Raw genomic sequence first — 26,502 nt, 5'->3', positions numbered from 1 at the left:
GCCAGTGGACTGATTTTGCAGACTATCTGCTTTCTGCTGGGTTCACAGAACCACAGAATCATTAAGGTTGGAAAAGACCTTCAAGATCATCAAGTCCAACCGTTAACTCAACATGCCCACTAAACCATGTCCTGAAGCACCACGCCCACACGTTTTTTGAACAGTTCCAGTGATGGTGACACCACCACCTCCCCGGGCAGCCTGTCCCAATGTTTGACCACTCTCTCTGTAAAGAAATTTTTTCCTAATATCCAATCTAAACCTCCCCTGGCGCAACTTGAAGCCATTTCCTCTCATCCTATTGCTGGTTACTTGGGAGAAGAGACCAACACTCTCGTCGCCACAACCCCCTTTCAGGTAGTTGTAGAGAGTGATAAGGTCTCCCCTCAGCCTCCTCTTCTCCAGACTAAACAAACCCAGTTCCCTAAGCCGCTCCTCCAGACCCCTCACCAGCTTCGTTGCCCTTCTCTGGACATGCTCCAGCACCTCAGCATCCTTCTTGTAGTGAAGGGCCCAAGACTGAACACAGGATTCGAGGCGCGGCCTCACCAGTGCCGAGTACACGGTCACAACCCCTTCCCTACTCCTGCTGGCCACACTATTTCTGATACAGGCCAGGATGCTGTTGGCCTTCTTGGCCACCTGGGCACACTGCTGGGTCATATTCAGCTGGCTGTCAACCAGCACTCCCGGGTCCTTTTCTGCCAGGCAGCTCTCCAGCCACTCCTCCCCAAGCCTGTAGTGTTGCCTGGGGTTGTTGTGACCCAAGTGCAGGACCCTGCACTAGGCCTTATTAAAACTCATACAATTGACCTCAGCCCATGGATCCAGCCTGTCCAGATCCCTCTGCAGAGCCCTCCTACCCTCCAGCAGATCAACACTCCCACCCAGCTTGGTGTCATCTGCAAACTCACCGAAGGAGCACTCCATCCCCTCATCCAGATCATCAATAAAGATGTTGAACAAGACTGGCCCCAGAACCGAGCCCTGGGGAACACCGCTTGTGACCGGCCACCAGCCGGATTTAACATCATTCACCACAACTCTCTGAGCTCGGCCATCCAACCAGTTCTTTACCCAGCAAAGAGTAAACCTGTCCAAGCCACTAGCCGCCAGTTTCTGTAGGAGAATGCTGTGGGAGACACTGTCAAAGGCTTTTACTAAAGTCCAGGTAGACAACACCCACAGCCTTTCCCTCATCCACTAGGCAGGTTGCAGCAAAATGGAAAGGTTGGGGGTGACCTTCAGCTTCCCCTCACCTATTGGTTTCAAACAGCAAAAGTGATGCAGTAACACTGCTGCACTTGGTTTTGTACAAAGGAAAACCACAGAGAAAACAATGCAATAGTAAAATGTGAACAAAAGTAACTCCCTCCTGCCAGGCAAACAGTTGCTGGCATGTGCCAGCCAGCTGTGCAGAGCTATCACCAATGGAACAGTAGAGAAATGTGTATTTTAATAGATGCCACTCCTCTGCAAGAAGTGGAAAGATGAAAATCAGGGGAGCAATAATCCTGTCCTGTTGCTCCTCCTGCTAAAAGGATTTTTCCTCATCAAAGAGGCCACTGGATATTAAGGTGCTCTGCTCCATCTCCCTTGTCTGGTTCACTGCATCTGTTTTGTCTCCTATTACGAGGAAAAAAAGAATAAAGGGAGACTTGACATTCGATGGGTAGAGATTTCAGATCTGAAGAAAAACATTGCACTTGCAATGTTCCAGGAGTGTAAGGCTGAAAATTTGGCGTGAATTAAAAAAAAAAACCCTTTATTTTTTAAAGATTGTGTATTTTGAGAAGGTACTAAAAAGCATACTGACCTATTGTAATGAATGACGATACATGTTTTGGAGGAAGGATGTAAATGTCACGTTACAGCCTACTGCCATTGTTAGCTACCAGTCAGGATACATCATCTATCGTCACCCCACGCCTACCCACCCAACAGCAGAGCAGTGTTCCAGCCACTGCCTGAGACAAAATACTCGGCTATGCAGACCTCCTCCATCTCCAGACTGAACTGCATTTCCTCACGCAAAATCCTTGGCCAGCATGTGCCTTAAAGGGTGCACTGAGTTGCCCCCAGAGAAAAAAAAACACAACTGCCCGCCTCTGAGTAGAGCAGCGACGTGCCTTAAGTTATAGGAGTGAAGATAGTTGAAGGAAAAATGCTAACGCAACAGCGTTTCATGCTGAGTTTTTATTTCCATATTATGCAACCGCATAAGTATAAATAATCGTGTTCAATATACAACAATTATGACATCCATAAGGAGTTTCTTAGAGAAAATAAGACTGCAAACACTTTATTGCACAGACCCTAACAATTTTTTTTCTTTTTTTTTTTTCTTTTTGGTAAGCTGAGGAATCTACAGCAGTAAGTCTACAAAATAACACATCAGATCCTACAATCACATAAAGACTGACCAAGTAGAACACAGGCAGGAGGACCTCTAACAACTCACTGATAAGGTAAACACCAACAAACAGGTACTACATAAACACAAGCTTAAGCACTGTTACACTTCCAAAATGTAAAGAACTTATTTGTCAGAAGTGATAATGAACAATACAAAATATACATAAAGGTATAGTGTAAACAAATAGCTAGATGTGCTTTAAAAGAAACAAGAGAACAGCTGAAAAAATGCAGAAGACTGTAAACTAGGAAATACCTCCCAGACAGAAATGTTATTTCGAAGTGCATTAGCATTCATTTGTAATAACTGCCAAAGCACAGATGAACTGTAAATGTTGAGACCATTTTATCTTTAAAACTGCTCAAAAAATATCCATTGCTCACTAGCTCCTCTGTGAATGCATCAAAGGCAGTATGAATGTTCTAGTGCCACATGAAAAATCAGAAGGACTTGTTTGTATTATTATCTTTGCATGACAGGTTTGTTGTAATCCAACTCAACTAACCAGCGTAATAGTTTTTCACCAGAGGGAAAAACTAACCAGTATAGTAATTTTTCACCAGAGGGAAATAAATGCTGCACCCTGTCAGCTGTCATACAAACTCCAAGTCAAGATTACACTGTGCTTTTATGAACAATTTTCTACCTTTAGAGAGAGAAAGACAATCCATAAGCCCTGATGAAATGGGTAGGGGCCTAAGTCTACTGTGCGTACATATAAAAGAAATAAGCAAAAACACTATTCTATTGATCCCCATCAGTAAAAAACACGCATCTCCAAGGGTACTTTGTAGTGCTTCTGTGTATGTTTCAAATTTTACCTTTCATCCTTCAGAACAAACTAGAAACCTCCATGCTAAAATCATAAAAATCTACATGTTCCACAGTATACAAAATTTAAGTAAGGCTTAGCAAAAGTAAAAAGACAGTCACATTCTAGCACCAAATAGCTCCAACAGGTTTCTTTGTTACAAAATGCTTCTTTTGTTATTACAGTATTTATCTTTTTTGCATACAAATAAAAAGATTATGTTATGAAATGTATGGAGCTACTCAATGCATTTAGAAATGAATGTGAAACCCAGAATTACTTGCTAAACCCAGCAAGTTAAGTCTACAACATAAGGCCCCAGCTATGTATTAAGATGTATCAGATGTCCTGAACTTTTTTGAAGATATGATACTGAAACTGCTTTTTTTCCTTTTTATCTTACTTGTCATAAAATAGAAAAAAAGCTATGGCTGTATGAAGCTAATTATGCAGACCTGCATGCCATAACAAGGGATGAACATACTACTACTGCAAGTCATGTGCTTATACTTGTGCATCACACTGTAAGGGCCTGAATTTTAAAAAGTTCAGGGAATTTGAGAGGATTGCAGCAAAAACTAAGCACACAGCATCTGCTTCAGAGTCTCAGCCTTGTCTGAAGTAAAGGTCACAGAAAATACTCCCCATAGACAACGTTAAGAACAATCCCTTCACCAGTTGCTGGGATGACCTAATAACCAAGTGGTCATCCCGTAGTTTTAATGACACCTACTCTAAAAGACAGGCTTTGTGCAGTAGGGAGATGCAGTTAGATCTTGTGTCAGATCTGGTGAAGCAGTCAGCCAGGTACAGTACTATCAAAATCAGATTATTAAAAATACATGTAAAAACTCACAATAAGTCACCATACTTATTCTGTACTATTATTTTTTTTTTAACCTCTAGCTAGGATTTTAGTAAATAAAAACGCGGCCTGTTTTTGTCGGTTTCATATTTGAGTATGGCAAAAAAGAAGCAAAGCAACTATCTTAAAAAAGGGGAGAGTAAACAACGCAGTCAGCAGTAAAGTATATATGCTACATTCAAACCCCAAACACATCGCTAGGTATTTACAGAAGAAATCTTTTCTTCAAGAGCTCTCAGCTGTAAAGCTATGTTTGTACAAATACTATATGGTAACAGTTTTACCGGTTACAATTGGGAAGGCATTTTGGAAAAAAGTCGTTTCTTTACATATCCCCTTGTCTTCTTTCTTCAGTGACATGAAAGCTTTGCTGCACAAAGACACGACACAGTGCTGGTTCAAAGGCAGTCCAAATATATTGGCATTGTTTCAGCTAGTCTTGAATCACACCTGCCATGTCTTACAGTTAACAGGTTTTTTTGTTAGGACTGCTCCGTGAAGGTTCCTTTCCTCGCCGCTGCCGAGCTGAGTCTTTGTCATTAGAAAGTGCGTTCGGGCAGTCAGGTGTGGTTGCTAACCTGGATGAATCTTTACCTACATTCTGTTTTCTTGAAGCAGACTGCTGAGCCTGAACGGCATCTTTTCCCTTTACATCCACAGTGTTACCAAAAAGAGACTTTTCTTGATTTCCAGGTTTCCCCTCAAGGTTTGAAGCAGGGTGGTGAGCTTCTACAACAACAGCAGCACTGTGCAAGGCCATCAGTGAGACACTTTTAGTCATTTCTGCCTTGCTGCTCCCTGAAGAAGAGGTGCTTTTCTTACTCAGTTCCTTGCAGGTTGCAGGAAGCTCAGGTGAGCCTGCTTTAACCTTTGCTGAAGACGCATCACTCTTCACTGAAGACAAAACAAATGCTTCTTGTTTACATTCAGAGAAGTTGGCTGAAGAAGTCAGCGGCTTTCCTGGTGCTGCAGCCACGCGACAAGAACTCTGCCCGCTGGCAGCCGACAAATGTTTTACTGCAATCTGCTTGTTCGCATCCTCTGGCTGTTTTTGATTAACTTGTTCTTTCCCTTTTGAATCTTGAGAGCTTTTGCTACCTGTGGTCGCTTTTTCTGCTCCTTTCCCTCTGGCATCACAGTTTGCGAGGCAAAGGGTAGGCTCTACTTTCCCACTGTCAAGCTGAACATAAAGTGCGTCAGTGCATATTTTTCCTTCGGGTCTTTTGTCTGCAGAGATCATCTGGTTACCAGGACTTCTGTCTGCCTGTTTGCTCAGCAAGAGACAGCCTTTCACAGTGGAAAATTTCGGAGACATGGTTTGTTTTTCACCAGGGTGAAGTTGCTTTTGATCAGCAGATTCCCCCAAGCCTGCTGGTTCTTGCCTCTGCATCTGCTTGGAACTGTCTGGGCCTGCTGGTATGGGGCTGACAGCAGAGGATTTGGGTTTGGCATCAGGTGTGATGCTGCTGTTTTGGGGAGTGGCTACTGAGCCATGCTCCAAACTGACAGGCCTTTCATCCTGCACATGTTCATTGCTCATTTTTCTCAAAGAGCCTGAAACAGAAGAAGAGGGATCTAGCACATTTTTACTGGCATGTTTCCCGTCTTTCCGGGAGCTGGTAGACACCTGAATAATAGTTTCTTTTTCTTTTGCTGTTGGAGTATATGTTTTTTGTGACAATGCCTGTTTATCCAAGTACTTAGACTTAGAGGAACTCATATCAGAGACTGGTCTGTGTTTATTACTGCTGCTTTCCACATAGGTGGCAGCAGGCTTCACATGTTCTTGAACACCTGCATGAACATCTACAGCACAGTTTCTGCTTACAGTCTCTCTCACAGCAGGGGAGCCTGAAGTGTTAAGTTGCTGCTGAGGAACTTGGCTGCACTGCTCTCTCTCAGTAGTTTGAAGCCTTATGTCAGTGAGTTGTTTCTTATCTTTGTTTCCTACATCTCTGGCATCGTCCTTCTGCACAGAGGAAACCAGTGCAGAACCCTCATTTTTAGGATTGCAATCTACTGAGGGTTGCATGGGCCGTTTGGATGGAAGAACTTCACTCTTTGACTCTGCCAGAACTTTCTTAGACTCATTGAGAACTTTCTGCTTGGTTATGTCCCCTTCCACAAAACTACTAGCAACACTGCTGTCATCTTTGTGCAGCTGTTTCAGAGATTCTTGGCCACCCTTGGGTTGTGCTTTGGGGCCAGCTGCCTGCATTTTTCCTTGCATCTGAGGTGGAATGGCAAAATCAGCACAATTTTTTTCACTGCTTTTGGAGTAGCTTGCTATCAGGACATCTGGGACAGATAGCTTGAGAGATGACTCCCTGATCACCTCCACCTTTGCAGGGATAGGCTCACAACTCTGGGCTACAGGCTGTTTGGCAGGCAACTCCTTTTGTATTTGCTTCTCTTTTCCTACAGCTTTTTCAGGAGTGCTTTGGACAGCAGACAGTTTGGAGTATGTTTGAGTAGTTTTAATATTCTGAATTTGAGTAACAGAAGACCTTGCCTCCACTGGATTGTCCTTCTGTTTTGAAGGGGAGGTGTCTTTCTTTTGAACAGCTTCTGTAACAGAAATATTGCCTTTAGTAGCTGGACTAGAAACCTTTTTCTCTGTCACTACTTCTGCAGCCACAGGGATGACTGGTGGATTTGGAGAACTCTTGCTTGTTTGCAGAACCTGAGGCTCAGATACATTGACTTTGATGGACTTTGAATAGCTTAACAACTGCTCTTTCTGACAGGCCGGTTCTGCCTTCCCACCACTCCCCTGTGGTGCTAGAGGTTTAGGAGATCCCCCATCACTGTTGGTGCTCTGTCCTTCTGACAGCGCACACAAAGGCAATTCAGTCTTTGAAGCCTGTGGCCCAGAAAGTAAGGCAATGTCTAGTGTGCCCTCGATTGGCTTCAAACAGGAAACAGACCTCCCATCAAGTTTATATTCTGAGGGACTTTTTCTGACAGGAGCCTCAGTGGAAATAAGTGCTGATTTTTCCATACTCACGTCCGCTCGGCCATTCAAGGTCTTGAGAGGAACAAAAGAAACTGAGTTAATCTGAGTAGCATGTGCACTGCCAATAAATGCTCTACCATCAGCAACTGCAGTGGTGTCCTGCTGTATATTTATGGGTCTGCCCGTATTAAGTTGAAGGCATTCATGAACGTTTGATGTCAGTTTGGGTTTTAGCACTGGACAGACACTGTCATCTTTTTCTTCAATGGACATTTTCTTTCTAAGATAGTCAATATTTGCAAGTTTACCATCTAATCTTTCGAATTTGATGAATTCTTTTGTCGGTACATTTTTATCTGTGTTTTCTCCCTTTCCATTTGCCATCCTGTCAGAGGATTGAGGTAGCACATCTTGCAGTGTACACGGAGGGGAAATTCTTTTGAAGTCGTAAGAAATATGACTAACTTCATTAGGTGGAGGCCCATGACACAACATCTGTGCATCTAAAGCAACACCATCATTTGATCTCAAGTTTGCATTCTTTTGAAGAGTGTCTCTGAGTATGCCACCAGCTGACTGGGTCTCCAAAGCAACAATTTTTGTTTCAAACTGATTTGATCTTTCTAATACCTTCTGGAATGCTTTTTTGTCCCTTTCCTCCAGTCTTAAAGTATTTGGATTTTCTGATTCACTGCTAGGTTCAGGTATAACAGCATTTGCTTTTTCAGCAAGATCTTGCTTCTTAGTAACTATCTTGACCTTCAGCTTCTCTCTGTCTAGCTCATCGATGGATTCTTGCCTACCTAATTTTCGTGAGATGGGCCGTTTCAAGCAGCCCTGCTCTGCAGGCCTGACTCGTGTGAGTGATGGCACATCACACACATTCTCCTCCAAGCTCTGAAGAGTTACCTCCCTTTGGAACAATTCTCTATTCACTTCTTCCTGGGTCACTTCCAGACTGTGTTTTCGTGAACATAAGTGTTTCTTATCGCTGCCGTAAGAGGGTGCAAGTTTCTCTTCAGATTGGACTCTCTTTAGCAGTGGAGATCTTGGTGGCTCTGCACTCTTTGGCCTAACTATATGCCTTACAATAGTTGGAGGGGAGTGCATTTTGCTAGGAAAAGATTGAGCTATTTTTGTATTTCCAATCGAATGTCCTAGCAATGGTGATGGAGACCGCTGAGGGGATGTTGGCTGGGGGGTGGGAGAAGGTGTCCGTGCAAGAGGAGACAGAGGAATGCTGCCAGCTGATTTGCGTCTTCCCGATCTGTATCTTTGCCCACCAAGCTTTGGACCCAAGCCATGAAGAGTGCTGGGTCTTATGTGTCCTGAACCAGCTGGAGAATTGGGAGCACTTGAACTAGGGGAGCTACTCTGGGAGGAGTTAGTACCTACAAAAAGAACAAAACAAACAAACAAATATAACATTTAGCAAGATTTTTTGAACCTTGTCTAAATGCTCAGTGAGACACAGAACTTTTTGCTCATGTTTTTGTTCACCCCAGTCCAAAAGTTCTACATATCGTCTGCTGTCACAATGTTCCAAAATCTGGAAGGTTTTGAGTGATTGGGCTGTAAACATCTCACCATTCCAATTACATTGCTGTTTCTCCCTTTGCTGCTCTGTTCCTTCATCCCCTTAAAGTTACAGCTTCCTTCTATTTAAATAGAATAACTAATGTTTTCTGCCACTTCAAAGCAACGATTAAGGCTTTCCAAATAATTTACCTTTGCTAAGGGGTTGTATAAGAGCAATCACTTCTAGTACACACTAAAATCATGGCAGAAGTAGAACAAAAAAAAGGGGCAGGCTTTTACGAGCCATAAAGATGCATATTTCAGCACTGAGCCCATCTTTTCAACAATAAATCTGCACTCATGAGTGCCCATGCTAGTTCCATTATGTAGCAACCTTTTCCTCAGTTTCATTCTTTTATCAATCAGCCTCTCCCAGGCAAGATTCTACCTTTTACTACAAAACTGGATTGCTCATTACTCAACCTACAGCCATTGGACTTGGATTTAAACTCCGGGACAAACCTAGCAGACAATCCCCTTTTAGGTGCTTTTGTATCATGAAAACACCTTTGATTTTGCATCAGGAATCTTCTTCCCTACTTTCCCACACAGAAACCAGCTGTTCAATTATTATGCTTGTCAGAGCTGACTACTCTTAGCAGAGTGTAACAGATATAGGGGGCTCACAAGAAGAATAGATTTCAAGTTCTTTTCCTCTGCCCTCTGCTCCTTTACACTCACCAGATGGAAAATCAGGAGTAGAACGGTAGCTTGGGGTAGGTGATCTAGGAGATAAGCTGTGGGTTGGAGACCCAGGCAAGCTCTCCCCTGATGAAAGTGATCGGTTCAGGCAGGAGAAACTTCTGCTGGTGTGAAGAAGAGGAGAGGGTTGCTTGGCCAGCTTTTTAAAGAGAGATCTTCTCCTAGCGTGAGAAGAGGACAGCATTAATCAGAAGTTAAGATGCATGGAAGATACTCTTACCACAGGCAAAACTCTTGCAAGCTGACTTTGCTTCCCTCTCCTATTACCCTCAGAAAAGCAAATATTAAATCTATGTTTACATGAAAGCAAATCACGCTGCAGAGCATGAAGTTTAGAAAATATCCTGATTTGCTAATAGGTGGGATAGATATTGTAACTAAATCTATTTGTACTAAAATTTAGTCACTGAGTAATGGTTGCCTCCTTATAAATCTTCATTTTCTTAAGAGCCCACCAAACCTGACAGAGTTATCTATAAAGTACTAGCAACGTATTTACAAAATACACATACACTTATCAAACTAGAAATGCCCATGAACTCAACACTACAAAGTCTAATTAAAGAAGTACAAAAAGATACTTAAACCAAATTAAGATGCAACCTTAGTTATTCACTTTCTTCCCCACATCTATGTGCATGCCACGCAAAATTTTTAGGGGTTATTTTAACAGATCTAGTTTAGGCAAAACAAGATTGGAAGGACATGTTACAACTACAGGATCTCATAGAAGGTACAAAGATGTAGAACACAAGAGAGAGAACTGTATTAACTTCATATTTTAAATTAATTGTTATGTATACACACATAGGAAACATATTTGCCATGAAACAAAAGGATTACTCACCTCTCCAAACTCTCTTTCTTCTTGGTTTTCTTACTGCGCCTGACCATTTGGCTCCTGTAGCTATTTCGTCTGGCAGGTCCTGTCTTGATGGAAGTGTTTTCAAAAGGCGTTGTCGTTACCGAGACTTTGTTACCACTCTGCCAAAATGGAGGAGGAATCTTTACGTATGAGTAATACAAGACGATTTTGCCTTAAATTGAAGCTACACCACAAACGTGAATGCCACGAGACAGAACTCTAGCACCAGGCTAAGAACTGGCAGTGTGCGAAGCCCTGTGCAGGTGTTGTCAGTATAATTTATGTCTGACAAAAGATGACTGGAAAATTCTCAAATTCTGCCAAATTTCCTAAACTTCTTCCATTCCAGCTTCAGGACAAGGAGAAATTCCAGTAATTGCAGCTAGACAGGACTAGACTAAGGATTGACCAAGACTGAAATTTTCAAGTTGAGAGCATCTACAGAAACATTCCATTTTCCCACAAAGAATAGCTGTCACTGCACAGTGGTCCATTCACTGGACATTCATGTCTCAGAATACCAACTGTTACAATGATGAAATGGAGGAGGAAACTTATCTTCATTATTAATCCAAACAATCCTTTTATCTTGTTAAGAGATAACAAAAATAATTAACTTAAGCTTTTTAGGACTGTTTGCACAAACAGATGACTCCATAAATAAAACCAAATGGAAACACCTGTATTATGTTTTAAAAATCCACACCTCCTGCCCAGCGCTGTATACCACTATAGTGAACTTCTTTTCAAAGGAATTCTAATAGCCCAGATTAATTTATGATACAGCACATTTGGATAAACAATCTTGTTTTGAGTTTGCTCTTTTAAGTAGGGTGCAGGGTTGTCATGTTTCTCTTTTTCTGTATCTGACACAGAAAGTAACTACAACTGCCCAACTGCCTAAAATTACAGAATATTCTCTTACACATTCCTTTTGAAATTGGAAATCTTGGAAGTTCCTCCTGGTTTCGGAGACAGAAACTAAAGACTTAAGAAAAAGTACATCTTGCATCTTTCCTCAGCTCTTTACATCTTCCTGCTACTTCACTGATTTCAAATCCTCTTTTATAACTGACCCTCCCTTTGACAGGCAAAGAGAGTAATGTAATACCATAATGCATGTAACACCATAAATTGTTAATAATATAGGAAGTAAATATACAGCTGTCTAAAAGAATTCTGACCTATGTTAGACTGTGCTGAATAGATTACATAAAAACTGCAATATGATAAGCTACAGTGAAAAGCTAAGATGCTACTGTTCATTAAAAAAAGTTGAGCTTTGTTTGTTTTTAAAGAAAAACTATGATTTTCTAATAGGAGAGACCTCAGAAGACTCCACAAGAGAAAAATGTGATATATTATTCATAAAAGTTCAACTGCAGGAACAGAACTTCATTAAGCAAAGAGGCTCTGTGGGACATGCTGGCTATATATGAGACAAAAACCTCTTGGGCCTTACGATTATGAAAGGCAAGTTCCTGTACAGTAAGCAAGAAAATATTTCATATTCTTTGTTTCCTATTTTCCTCATTGATTTCACTTTAAAAGGAGAAATTGAGAAGTAGCATCATCATCAAAAGCCTGAATTATCTGATGAAGATAGTGGAATTCAAGAAAGTGCTTGAAAAAGTCAATTTTTTTGAGAGACAAAGACATCTCTCTGTGTCAGTGCCTCAAACGTACTTCAGCTATCTCTGCAGCAGTGCCAGTTTATTGCAGAGAAACTAAAATCATAGCAGGATATACGAAGTCATTGACGTTTCTCCAGATCTGTGCAGTAGCAGCTTAGAGTTTGTACTTGAACAACCACAAAATCTGATAACTGATCTCTGAAGGAAACAAACATTAACCCGTCAATCCTTGGTGAAAACAGCAAGCTCTTTTGTATCCCAGTTGTCCAAAGTTACCTTTAACAACAACTCAATGACTTCTGTATGAACAAGACCATGCACCGGCTCTCCGTTAATATGAGTGATCAGGTCTCCAGCTTTTAAACCTGCTTGGTAAGCTGCACCTCCTTCTTCCACATTCTGGAAATCAGAGACAAAGAGAACATACATAAAATGGACTCCTGTTTAACCTCCATACTTTCAAGAGTAGTCTTTGTTTAATGAACTCTTTCTATAAAACCAGTTGGCAATGAAGAAAACTTACAGATATTAAGTTATATACAGGAAGAAAAGAAGAAAAATCAGACCAGCCATTTCACTATCAACTACTTAGTCAAACTTTATACTTACAGAGGGCCTGGAATGGTTTCAAATCTCACTAAAATACTGCTTGTTGCCACTGATATTAAGTAAGCTCTGTGTAGCAGGGCAGTTTTCATATGTGATAAAGAAGGGGTAATTCACTCCCCATGACAAAATTTCAGTATTGAATGAAGATTTTTAGCATCCAACACTGAGAAACACTGATGTAATTAAGGCATTGGTCACATGCAGTACCCTAATCATGACAAAAATTAACTCCACAATATAGTTAAGGATTGTTTTAATTTGGTTCAAGTTCACCAGGCTTCCTGTTAGAGGGAACAGTGCAGCACAAAGGTGATGAAGGACCAAACCAAACAGAATTGCAAATTATTTTGAAGGTGGCTTAAATAATTTAAAATTATATTTTAAAATGAGCTTTTGAAGAACTTTAAGTCGTTTAGCCACTACTGAAGCCTACAGTGCTTAAACAGCTAAAAAAACCCAACAAACCTACAGTATTTTGAAAAAAAGCCAAGATTTCCCTTTTACGTCAATGTACCATTTATTTCCCTTCCTTTCACTGACGTGATGCTACACCAGTGGCAAGATATCCAATTTTTTTATTTATGCCATTATCAGTCAGATGTACCCCATTCTCCAGATTCAGTGTTCTTGATGGATTAATAGGTCTGAGAGGTAAGCAACATGAACAAAAAATGAGTAATACACTACCACATCAGCAGCATTGCTACTTCAAAACCTACAATAAATGTCTAAAACAAAGCACCGTGGAAAATTTTGAAGCTTTTGATCTATTTCTAATCAATTTTTTCAAAATTATTTTAAGGTAGTTGAAATATTTTAGTTTATATACACACAATATTTATGTTTATTAAACACACTCATATTTTGCAAGGCGGGGGAACATTGTCACCAAGGACGAGGAAAAGGCTGAGGTACTTAATGCCTTCTTTGCCTCAGTCTTTAATAGCCAGTCCAGGTATCCACAGAGTATTCAGCCCCCTGAGCTGGAAGACAAGGATGGAGAGCACAGGAAACTCCCCATAATCCATCAGGAAGCAGTTAAGGACCTGCTATGCCACCTGGACACCCACAAGTCCATGGGGCCTGATGGGATCCACCCAAGAGTACTGAGGGAGCTGGTGGAGGAGCTTGCCAAGCCACTCTCCATCATTTATCAGCAGTCCTGGTTAACAGGGAAGGTCCCAGACAACTAGAGGCTTGCCAGTGTGATGCCCATCTACAAGAAGGGCTGGAAGGAGCATCCCAGGAACTACAGGCCTGTCAGCCTGACCTTGGTATCAGGGAAGGTTATGGAGAGGTTCATCTTGAGGGCGCTCACAGGGCATGTGCAGGACAACCAAGGGATCAGGCCCAGCCAGCACAGGTTCATGAAAGGTAGGTCCTGCTTGACCAACCCCATCTCCTTCTATGACCAGGTGACCCACCTAGTGGATGAGGGAATGTGGATGTTGTCTACCTGGATTTTAGTAAAGCCTTTGGCAGCGTCTCCCACAGCATTCTCCTACAGAAACTGGTGGCTTATGGCTTACACAGGCGTACTCTTCGCTGGGTAAAGAACTGGCTGGACGGCCAAGCTCAGAGAGTCATGGTGAATGGAGTTAAATCCAGCTGGCAGCCAGTCACATGTCGAGTTCCCCCAGGGCTCGGTTCTGGGGCCGGTCTTCTTCAATATCTTTACTGATGATCTGGATGAGGGGCTCGAGTGCTCCCTCAGTAAGTTTGCAGATGACACCAAGTTGGGCGGGAGTGTTGATCTGCTGGAGAGTATGTGGGCTCTGCAGAGGGATCTGGGCAGGCTGGATTGATGGGCCGAGATCAGCTGTATGAGTTTTAATAAGGCCAAGTGCCGGGTCCTGCACTTGGGTCACAACAACCCCATGCAATGCTACAGGCTTGGGGAGGAGTGGCTGGAGAGCTGCCTGGTGGAAAAGGACCTGGGGGTGCTGGCTGACAGCCAGCTGAACATGAGCCGGCAGTGTGCCCAGGTGGCCAAGAAGGCCAACAGCATCCTGGCCTGTATCAGAAATGGTGTGGCCAGCAGGAGTAGGGAAGGGATTGTGCCCCTGTACTCGGCACTGGTGAGGCCGCACCTTGAATATTGTGTTCAGTTTTGGGCCCCTCATTACAAGAAGGATGCTGAGGTGCTGGAGCGTGTCCAGAGAAGAGCAATGAAGCTGGTGAGGGGTCTGGAGAACAAGACTTATGAGGAACGGCTGAGGGAACTGGGGTTGTTCAGTGTGGAGAAGAGGAGGCTGAGGGGAGACCTTATCGCTCTCTACAAGTACCTAAAAGGGGGTTGTGGTGAGGTGGATGTTGGTCTCTTCTCCCAAGTAACTAGTGATAGGACAAGAGGAAATGGCTTCAAGTTGCACCAGAGGAGGTTTAGATTGGGTATTAGGAAAAATTTCTTTACAGAGAGAGTGGTCAAGCATTGGAACAGGCTGCCCAGGGAGGTGGTGGAGTCACCATCACTGGAACTGTTCAAAAAATGTGTGGGCGTGGCACTTCGGGACATGGTTTAGCGGGCATGGTGGTGTCAGGTTGGTGGTTGGACTTAATGATCTTGAAGGTCTTTTCCAATCTTAATGATTCTATGGTTCTATATATGTATAATATATAAGTCATACATAATACGTAATTTGTTATAAACCTTAACTATAAATAAATATAAACACATATGTGTTTATATAAATATCTATTTAGCTTACTATTAAGGAGGTTGACAACCAATGAAATGCAACAACTGCTGTCTTTTCCTTTAGCCTGTCTCTCACCTAGTTCAAATCATTAGTGAATAGACGATGAAAAATACATGATTTATTCAAGACAGTCAGTCTTCTTCCTATGCCATAGAATCCTCAAAGGTATTCACAATTCCAAATGATTTGCACATTTCTACACAAAAGCAAGTCAGTGCTTGAAATCAGCCTACTTGCATCTGGTAAAATACTGGTGACTTTCATGAACACCTTAATTGATGCAGTGTAATAAACTTCATGTATATTTCAACAATTTCTGTTTATAATCTCCTAGTTTTGCAGATCCTGACCTCAATCAAAGAGGGGTTGCAGCAACCCTTTGGTTTTCTAAGCCACAGTACTCTGAACTGGCTGTTCACAATTGCCAAACTTGCCAAAAGTGAAAGTGAACCATGCAGAAGGTCAACATCATATATATGTACCACTTCCGCCAAAAGTGGCTTGTGTCATCTCTACAGCCAACGCAGGTCTTGTATACAGGCACAAATTTCATTCTAAGAAAATTGTTTGATGCAACATCATGATATACACAGTAACTGTCAACAAATAGATAGAATAGGCACAAAAATAAAAATCAAATACATCATTGCAGCTTTCTGTAGCTGTATATAAGCAAAAAACCTGTATTATCTTACCCAAACAATATGGTGCACAGTGTAGATATCGCTGTCACCCACGTAAACCCTGATTGCTCGGATGGTGAAGCCGTACTTTTTTCCTGAACTGTGAATTACTATTGGTTGATGAGGACTTGCAGCAGCAATTGATGAATCACGGCTGGGAGATGAATCTCGGGAAGATGGAGGATCAGATGATAGTGAGTGAGGAGACATAGGACTTCCCAAAGGAGAAACACCAAACACATCTGGAACAAAAGAAATCTGCCTATTAAAAGTACGTTCTGAGCACACGCTAATACAGACAGCGAACAGGGAATTTGCTGAGTTTTATGATACATTTGTGTCAAAATCTATCATTGTCTTTGCATAAACATTCTCTCCTTCTCCATTGGCATGTGTCTTAGTGAATGACAAGTTGTGGTTTAACCCAGTAGATAGCTAAAACAACCACACAGCTTTTGCTCAACCCCTACATCCTCCCAGCAGGATGGGGGAGAGAATAGGGAAAAAAAGGTAGAACTAGTGGGTTGAGATAAAGACAGTTTAACAGGACAGGGAAAAGAAAAAAAAAAAAAAAAGAGAATAATAATGATAATGATTAGGTATCAGGAATATATACGCTATACCAGATATTAGGAGAAAAATTAACTCTATCCCAGCTGAAACCAGGACAGAAGTTTAACCAATAACCAGATCTTAGAACTATATTACCTTCCCTGTAGCGTAAACTGTAGTTTTTAACGCAAGGGTTAACTTGTTAGATGTAGACTGCTTTTTCCTTTTGCATAGGAAACACAGTTATCGCTAACTTTGAAAGAACAATTCTCAGCCTCTTCCTAACAAACACTCAGGGAAAAGTAAATCAGAGTTTGGTAGCAGATGTTGTTGTGAGTACACACAAAACCAACCCCCTAGCATGAGTTGTTTTTTTTCAGTTATACGCAAACTACTGTAATTAAGCCACTATATCTAGTCAGTACATATGACAGTAACTCAGCACTTCTGCCAAGCCAACTTTTGACCAAGCTACGAAGCGCAACTACCAAGCCTCCCTTTCTACATGCTGCTACATCGTGTAAGACCACAAGAATTTCTTGCAACAGTATCAATTACATCTTCATTTTATTTCATTGTTTTGAAAACATTATGTGCTCATGCTTGTGCAAATGTAAACAAAATTGCCGCAGCATAAAACACACTTCGGTGACTATAACAGGGTGACAGCTTCGCAAAGGAATGCAGCCCAGAAAGATTCCAGGTTTGGTGTCCATGCCAAGCCATGTCATGCAAAGGCAGATATGCTTTGTCACCAGAGGCTCCCAGAGATTGGTATCACTGGGTTAATGCTGAAATCCCACATAACAGCCAAGCCCCGAGGGAGCTGTCACTGTCACCCTTTGGGTCTGAAACGTGCCCAGATTGCCTGCCCTCTGCTTTCTGCTGCGTGTGGGACATGTCCCATGACTCTTAGGTGCATGACTCGGGTCGGGAACACTGGCCATCTGTTGCTGTAGTTTATTTTATAGATGAACATGAACAAGGCAGGTTTTTTGGACTGTATTAGGTACAGTTAACATGTAAGATTTTGGTAGTTATAATGACATAATTTTTAGGCGCAGGCAAAGCTAAGTTTGCATTGTATAGAAGGATGCTGAGATTAAACTGAAAGAAAACCATAGTTTAATAAGCACAGTAACTCAGCCTGTCATCTCTGAACTTAATGATTCTTACTCAACAGCTGTGAAAAAACTATTAGAATACAAACTGATGAATAACTCTTGAGTGTTACCTTCAAATTTTCAGATGTGTAATTACCTGTGTGCATATCATGCTCCTGTGGTACCTAATCTCAATGATTAGTATGCCCTACAGGGCCTATACAAGCAGAAAAAATAACTGTGGTGCTTACTGTTACAGGGGTATACCAAAAAAAGACTTACAACATTTGGGAGAGAAATATTATTTGGAAGAAAGAGTCTACACAAGGAACAAGCCCAGAGTGTTTGCAAGCCACTCGTAATTTTCAGTGTCAACACGGCCCTGAGCAGGCTGAGCACATGGTCACTATCTTTCTCGTTGTAAAAATAAAATGACCTCTCATGCATTTTGTGATAATGATCATTTGCATTCAGACAGCATCACAGACATGCTAAGTAGTCTTTTCATCGTCACCTAGCTGTCCTCATTCAAGCAGGGGCAAAATACTCCTCTTTAACTGAGACTCAACATGTTCCTCTTGACTTATTGCATTAAAAAAATACTCATGGTTAGCTGCTGCATAGGAAGTTTATGCTGCTCTTTAAACTGTATGGTGAAGAACAGTAGAAAACACGAGGCTAAGCAGAAATTCCTGCAGTAAGAAGGATCAGATGGGCCTTTCACCTCTCCAAGGTCTCCAAAACACAGGCACAACAGCACAGTGTTTGCTAACCAAGGTATTAAGGAGCACAGAGTGCACATGTGCTTTACAACCCAAAAACAGGGCAAGTCCAAGAGGAGAGCCAGAACCAACTCTTCAACACTGTACAAGTCTCCACTAGCCTGAAAACTCAAAGCAACCTGCTGAAGTTACTGTCAAAGCCATCTTTGAACATATGGAGCAAGTGCAGGGTTATGTTATCAGACCAGCAGATACTTAAATATTACGCCTAAGATCTAAAAGCAACATGTGGCCAGTGTGCAAAGCTGAGATGTAATCCCACTTTTGGAAAAAATTCTTTGAAGTTTGGGAAATTTGGACTTTGATTCTGAACCACTAAAAAGCAAGGCACCAATGCTTCATCTGGAAACACTCAATACTACTGTTATATTTCCACTTACTTATAGCAATATTTCCGGCTTCAAATTTTCAGCATTCCGTGTAAGCTAATGTAGTACAAACAGGAGCCTACATGCTATTTCTACTTCTGTGACACTTCTCTCTGGCGTACCACCTTTCCTTATGGGAAATGGGAGAGAATTAGTCAGGCTGAATCCACTGCTCTAACAAACAGCTATTCTTGGAGCTGTATAAAGTGAGCTACTTAAAACTTAAGCTAGACCCCTGCTGCAGGACAGGTCAAGGACTGAAGCCTGCATCCTGCTGTGCATGCACACGGTCAAATACAAAGTCACTGCTAACCCATCAGAGAAGGTCCCTCAGCTGTAATGTGACCACTGTAACTCACTGACAAGACCGCACCATCTAATAATGCATGTGAACAACAGGAGAAAAAAAAAGTGTGACACAGAATCCATTCTGGACTCTCCAATATCATGCATTTACATCACAAACCATCAAGTATGCATAAATCATAACACTTCAAACAAAAAAATTTATCTCTACCTCCTGGAATCATGAGGGACAAAGCACTTGCAGAAAGGGACTTTGTGACTTTTCCAGAGATCTTCTTTTTTTCTGTGCTTTCTAATCGCTGACGAGCCATGTGAGATGCAACTTCACTGTGTGGCTTTGAGGAGTTATCTGTACTGTCCACACTCTCACTTCTTCCATTTATCTGATCTAAGTGCTCTGAAAAACTGCCAACTGTACAAAGAAGGGATAAACACATTGAGGGAAAACTGGGGGTCAGGGAGGGGAAATGGTACAATTATGAGACAGGAATTTTTCTTTCTGTTAACAAGTTCATAAAACAACATTACAGACACCTGAGGAATTCTCCCAGACTTACAGAATGCATAAATGTTAACAGAATGAATTGAAGAAACAGTTTTTTGTGGTCATTGACCAAAGTAAAATAAGAGACAAAAGCTGAAGCAAGTCTAGTATCTCAATATGCAGCATTCACCTAAGAGAACTTAATCATGCATTTTTTTCATGTGAACTCCTCCTAAAGTAAATGAAAGGCTCCAATCCCAAATTGCTATCAGAATAACAACTTTTCAAAAATAATTAAAACACTAAACATAATTTTATTTTCAATTATTATCTTTTGGTATTATTCTTTGGGTGGTTTTCTACAACACAGGAGAAAGATACCCGGCACCACTAAAATCAGTATTGCAACCACATTGCTATTAGTCTATCATGGGTAATGAACTTCCACAATACTGAATGGAGGAAGGACAAAAATGTTTCAAACAATGAAAAAAATCCTATAAAGGTCTTGTGTCACATGAACAATGTGCATGGGATTTCTTCAAAAATTCAAAGATGTGACAGGGAAGTTGTATGACCTTATGAAACCGGCACCAAGGGTAGGCTGCCTGTTTAAAGACATAGCAGTAATTCCAAGTATTCCTTTAAGGTCACTAAATATCCTGTTGCTAATGGACCACAGAAAAATGAAATTGCTCTTAAGTGTAATTGATAAGTGACAGAAGAGTACAAGATACTTTGAGTTATAACTGACTGTTGTGCTAATGCCAACATCATAACATGGGGCTGGCGGGAGTGAGCGAGACTTGGGATACAGCCCAGTCAAGGTTTTAGACAAGGGAAGGAGATGGAAATGGTTGTACAGCTGGATGAGCCTGACAAAATTTATTTTCCTAGAAATGGAGAGGAGGAAGAGGGAAGAAAATGTGGACTACAAGGGAAATCAGGGGTATGGGAACAGAAAGGGGTATCCTGAGAAAACTCAGTGAGGTACAAAAGACAAGTAAGCTGAAGACAGGTAAATGTGTAGACCAGGTAACTGGAACCTATATAAGGACAATCATGAGACTGATATAGGCCTAGATCTGCATTAAGCATCAGGTCGTCCAAGAGTTATACAAAACTCTCCTCTGAAAGTACAAAACCACTACGATACTAGGGCCCTGGATCCTACTGAAACGCATGCAAATACTTGAGCTGCGAGAGGGATGAAAAAGGAAATAAATAATTTAAGTAGGGAATGGTTTACAACAATCCCTCCTAGATTCCTAATGACAAAAGTGACTTCCACAACTCAGAGACAAACCTGCCAATTCTGAAAGGTGTACATCATTGAGATGTCTTAATAAAAAAACACACAATGGTGCAGCACAGTGTTAGAAAACAGTAACACAGATCAGTTGGAATGACTCCAGGATGATCAATCAAAAGATCACCAACTTCAGCAAGGGAAGATACCAAAATAGTGCTTTAAGTCCTCAAGGGATCAAAGACTCCTTTCTCCACAGAAGGATCCTGCAAAGGCTCTATGGTCAAGTCACTGTTTTATTCAGCTGCCTAGCAGTCCTCCAGAATCAGTAGGGCAACACCAGTCTTGGCATTTCCAAAAACACTGAAACATTCCCACATGTATTTTCATGAGATTTTATTAGCTTGAGCCTGAGCCCAAACCAGACCCCTCTTGCGATGTCTTTTTTTAAACGCAGTTCTGAAATACAGGACTTCTAAATCCAGGAGTGCTATTGCTAAACAAAGAAGGTCCATTACTGGTTCTAATGTCATCAGTCAAGAGACCCACTGTGAATTACCTGATAGCGTGGAGCTGCTGATCGTACTTGCTGGAGTGGTTACTTCAGGTTCATCTTGCACTATCTCCTCAGTCACAAATGCAGGTTTTTCCTGCTCCTCCCGGGGTCCCACTAAGCTGGTGGAATCATCCTGTTCTCCTTCAGATGATACAGCCAACTTTGGAAGCAAACCAGAACCGTGTCGCTGCCTGTTGCTCTCAGTGTCAGAGGAATTGGACGTAGATATTTGCTGTCTGCATTAAAAATAAGCAAACTCTCATGTGGTTATTGAGATGAGGAGGCCTGCTACCTGGCAAGCAGGGCATGGACCACTTCCAGCACCTCCTTCTACTTACATTTCAGAATATTCTGAACTCCAGCTTAAAGATTCCACGGAAGGCAATGTTACGCTTTTTGTTTTGTCTCCTCCATCTTCCTTTTCTTCACCTTGCATTTGAGTGACTCGATCTATGCTACTAAAAACCTGTTACAGACAAAAAAACCCACAAAAAACCCAACTCATCACTGACATGTTTGATGTAAAAAGGTATGCAGGAAAGCACATTTCAGGTTCTACTCTACATGTTCTAAAGGCTTATGCAGTATTTCAGAGTGCAAACTTCAAACTTTTTGAACCTTTTTAAATTTCCAAGAGCTCGTGTTCTTAAAATGCTGTTCTATTTTGCTTTTTTTGGATCCTCACGTATAAGGTCACGAATAACGTCTCTTCTCATTACGAATTCATCAGCTTTCTCTCCATTTCACTGCATGAACCAAGACAGTACAAACAAAATCCGTAGCCTTGGGGTCTCTAAGTCACAGGATTAATGCATGTCTTGGATTAATTCACAACCATAAAGACTATCAAGTTGAAAAAGACCTGACCCTAAGATACTGACTTGGTATCTACCAGTCAGGTGTGGAAAGCAGAAAAATTAATCTGAATTGACTTTTAAGTTAAGAATAAATTACTTGGATAAAGGATTCAGAAAAAATAAATTCTGATCCTTGGAAGTCTGTTGTTTGCTTAGCTGACAAACAGCACACAAAAATCGCCAGCTGTATATTCTACAGCCTGAGATGCACAGCTAGAAATGCAGTGACATAATGACATTAACAAACCAAACTATTACTGTGGTACAGATCTTGCCAAAGGACAGAAGTTCACAGAATCACAGAATTAGGTTGGAAGGGACCTCTGCAGGTCATGCTGTCCAACCTCTGCACAAGCAGGGTCACCTAGAGCTGGTTGCTCAGGACCATGTCCAGATGGCTTTTGAAGACTTCCAAGGATGGAGACTCCACAACCTCTCTGGACAACCTGTGCCAGTGCTTGATCACCATCACAGTAAAAAAGTGTTTCCTTGTCTTCAGACAACTTCCTGTGTTTCAGTCTGTGCCCATTGCCTCTCGTCCAGGTTAACTCCAAAGAGACTGCGTCATTTACCAGTATCTGAATTTGAAATGCACCATCAAGTTAAAATAAGGAGTTTACATAGAATGGGGATAACTACATCCACGATTCCTGTCTACTATGCCATTCTATCACAGATACAATACATATGTGGTACTGCAGAGCCAGCATAGAACCCACCAATTCCTTAAAACATGACCCAGAACAAACAAGATATAAACACAGACTTTACAAATACCTCCTGAAGTAGGTTAAAGAAACTTTTTAAATAGAAAGCTTTTGAAAATCACTGCTGGATGCTATGTTAAGACACAGCATTAGGCATTCAATTTCCACTACTTCCTGCCAATTTACCCTCCACAGTATTTCCTGAGCATGCCCACTCTGCCCCTACTGGTGTCTCTTGTCCAGCTCTCATCTCAACTACTATATACTACCCTTTGGACAGTCATCTGTACCTTCAATTCACAGCATTCAAATCACTCCCTCAAATCCACAACTCTCCTTAACCAAATCACATGCTAACCACTGCTTTGCTTTTTCCTTTCGGTCTAATGTAATTTAATTAATAGCTACTATAGGCTACTACTGTAATCTTTGTTATGCCACCACCTGCAAGATACCCAGCGTACAACTGGAGCAACATGCAGATGATGTGCAAGGAAACCAATGTCAGGAACCTGAATTAGCATTTAACAGAACAGTTTCCTTAAACCTTCTCTTATGCTATCATGAATTTTTGACAGAAAATACCAACCCATTTATATAATTTTCTATTCCTTTCTTAAGGATTCAAGAAATAACTTTCCTACAGAATCTTCCCATGTTTTGATTTAATGGCATGTGTTTCATTCTTGCTCAATTTCAGTTAACATTTCTTGAAGAAACAATGTCTTATGCATCTCTTCCATATCTAACATTTCCAATCTCTGTAAAAGTAGCAAAATATTTATTTATACAATACATACGAACATTACAGCAATTTTTACTTACTTTTGAAAATCTGTGTGAGCATGAGGAAAACTGTCTTATCTCCAAATTAAAATCTTCATCATTGGTATCATCTTCTTCCTCAGTTTCCATATGGTGGTATTTCTCAGAACGAGCTTCAGACAAGGGAAAGAAAGTATTTGAATTTATCAGGAAGAATGGGTACCAAGCTTTAATATTAACCAAAAGCATAATTTTATTCTTAAGATTATTTCTGCTGAAATGTCAAACCACCACTGAAATTGAAAGCTGCCAGTGGTTCTGATAAAAGAGATTTTCAAAGCAGTAAGCAATAGTCAAAGGCAGTGATTTCAAGGTGTTCACCACATTTTTTAAATACCATCAAACACCTACTGTCAAAATAACTGGTGTCATCTTCAGACTCCAATTGTGGAATAAATTCTGCTTTCTGCCTCAGCAGACTATTCCAGTCAAGGCTCCTGAAGAACTCATGTTGCTTTACTTCATATGCACCACCTGGGGGAGCCAGAGAAAAACATTGAGTAAATTACACCAAATCCTCTGACATTAATTAAACAAAACCCCTGGCCAAAAAATGCGAATTATCATAGAAAGGTATATTCATCACTGTAGGCAGGAATATCTACTATCCATTTCTACCAGAATCTCCTAAACTTGTGAAAGCACCTCCTCGTTCCTGTTTTGTCGTTGCCATTTCTTTAACAGTGGTGGCATTGCTTTATCATCTTCCCCCTTTTAACATTTCTATTTTTCTGGATATACTAATTATTATCTGTCAGCTATATATTAGTCACAAGCATTGGATGTAGGAGGAGTAGTAGTCATCAAAATACAAATATGTGTACTGGATGAGTAAGTACAAGTTAGAAAGTAATGATGAATGATTCTTAATAGTTGCCTAATAAAAATACCATTGCTGATCAGGAGATCGTTTTGGTGTTTCATGGAAGTAATACACAATTCTACTGGAAACACCTTCTTATTTATCTTCTCATCGATTATGGCCTACTTGTTATAACGTGTGTTAAACAATTACACTAGTTTCAAGTTAAGAAAAACTATAAAAACACAACGAAATATGGGAATTTTTGTCCTGGGGAAGGTCGGCAAGGATGTTATTAATAAGCCTAAATCCAATTCTAAAAACTGAACAGGTAACCTGCAGCAGCAAGAGTTACTGACAATTTGACTGCACTGGTGTTGTGTGGCACGGTTTTGGTAGCAGGGGGCTGCAGGGGTGGCTTCTGTGAGAAAATGTCAGAAGCATCTCCCATGTCCAATAGAGCCCATGCCAGCCGGCTCCAAGATGGACCCACCACTGCCCAAGGCCAAGGCCATCAGCGATGTTGGTAGCGCCTCTGGGATAACATTTACAGAAGGGTAAAAAACTGCTGCACGATAGCAGCCAGGAGAGAGGAGTGAGAATATGTGGGAGAGACAGTTCTGCAGACACCAAGGCCGGTGAAGGAGGGGCCGGAAGGATCCAGGCACTGGGGCAGAGATTCCCCTGCAGCCCATGGTGAAGACCACGGTAAGGCCGGCTGTGTCCCTGAAGCCCACAGATGTCCATGGTGGAGCAGATCTCCACCTCCAGCCTGTGGAAGACCCCACGCCGGAGCAGTCTGTTCCTGAAGGACTGCACCCTGTGGAAAGGACCCAGGCTGGAGCAGCTCATGAAGAACTGTAGCTTATGGGAAGGACTCATGTTGGAGAAGTTCATGGAGGACTGTCTCCCATGGGTGGGACCCCACACTGAAGCAAGGGAATAACGTGAGGAGGAAGGAGCAGCAGAGACAATGTGTAATGAACTGACCGCAATCCCCATTCCCCGTCCCCCTGCGCCGATCAGCGTGAGAGAAACTGGGAGTGAAGTTGAGCCCAGGTAAAAGCTGGGGGGTGGGGGTAGGTGTTTTTAGATTTGTTCTTATTTCTCATTATTCTAGTCTGCCGTTAACTGGTAATAAATTAAATTAATTTCCCTGAGACGAGTCTGTTTTGTCCATGATGGTAACGGCTGAGTGATCTCCCTGTCCTCATCTTGACCCATAAACCTTCATCATATTTTCTTCCCCTGTCCAGCTGAGGAGGTAGAGTGATAGAGCAAGCTTAGTGGGCACCTGGTGGCCAGACAAGGTCAACCCACCACATTGATACAGCATGTCAACTTCCTTTTGCCCAAGATAACTCAGGAGAGACCCACAGAAAAAGTGTGATGTCTCCACGACTGGTCTCTAAGTCAGAGTGTCAATGTTTCTAGGTTAGGTTCTTTGCTTTTCTGACTGCACTGGGAAAAATTCATAAAGGCCAAACTTTCCCAAAGGAAACCAAAACCCACATCTCATTGCAAGTCACTAGCCAAGGAGTGAACATTTCTCTGAGCACAGTAATGGGATATTACATCAGAATTATGTAATTCTTTATCAGTATTAGACACTTCAAACACTTCAAACAGGTCTTTTCTCTGTCATCTTCCTTCTTCCAAAGAAGTATAGTAGCCTTCTCTCTTCCTTCAACTTGACTATGCCACTCAGGTCTCCTGAGCAAATACACAATCGTGATTTTCATGGAGTGTTATGCAGTTAGCTAATACGTATTAAACAGATAGGGCTGTCATTTGAAATGCATGCTGAAGCCTGGGATAAACCATGCTGTTTTCCAGCGCCCTTGTGGGATCTCTCACATTGCAGCCTCCATTTCTGTGAGTTGCTTCTGCCACTTAAAAAAAAACTTTTTTGTGGTTCCTGAACACCCCTCTGTGCTTCAAAGAAATGGCTCCCTGATTTCCTCCTTCAGATTGCCAGCTCTTGAGAGACTATGAACAGTCAAAAGATATCAGCCCATAAATGAGCTGTACAGATGCTCCATGTGGTGGCACTGACCATTACAATAGTTAAACCAGCCTCTCTCTAGCCAGTT

The 26,502-nt window shown here is 41.6% G+C and overlaps 1 protein-coding gene across 1 annotated transcript in view; it reads right to left on the bottom strand.

Moving 5' to 3' along the window:
* Positions 1–4,558: 4,558 nt before the first annotated feature.
* Positions 4,559–26,502, bottom strand: part of MAST4 (microtubule associated serine/threonine kinase family member 4) — a gene marked incomplete at both ends in the record, with an annotated part of 310,434 nt that continues 288,490 nt past the window's right edge. The window contains 10 exons of the mRNA XM_082013548.1: positions 4,559–8,439; positions 9,308–9,489; positions 10,176–10,312; positions 12,104–12,226; positions 15,831–16,060; positions 19,141–19,341; positions 21,222–21,454; positions 21,557–21,684; positions 23,608–23,720; positions 23,959–24,081. Of these exons, the coding sequence (XP_081869674.1) occupies positions 4,559–8,439; positions 9,308–9,489; positions 10,176–10,312; positions 12,104–12,226; positions 15,831–16,060; positions 19,141–19,341; positions 21,222–21,454; positions 21,557–21,684; positions 23,608–23,720; positions 23,959–24,081 (5,351 nt within the window). The remainder of the gene's footprint in view (positions 8,440–9,307; positions 9,490–10,175; positions 10,313–12,103; positions 12,227–15,830; positions 16,061–19,140; positions 19,342–21,221; positions 21,455–21,556; positions 21,685–23,607; positions 23,721–23,958; positions 24,082–26,502) is intronic.

The sequence above is a fragment of the Phaethon aethereus genome (assembly GCF_964289735.1).
Source record: "Phaethon aethereus genome assembly, chromosome: Z".
NCBI lineage: Eukaryota > Metazoa > Chordata > Aves > Phaethontiformes > Phaethontidae > Phaethon > Phaethon aethereus.
The sequence above is the reverse complement of the archived record's forward strand: the minus strand, read 5'-3'. Positions and strand labels throughout refer to the sequence as shown.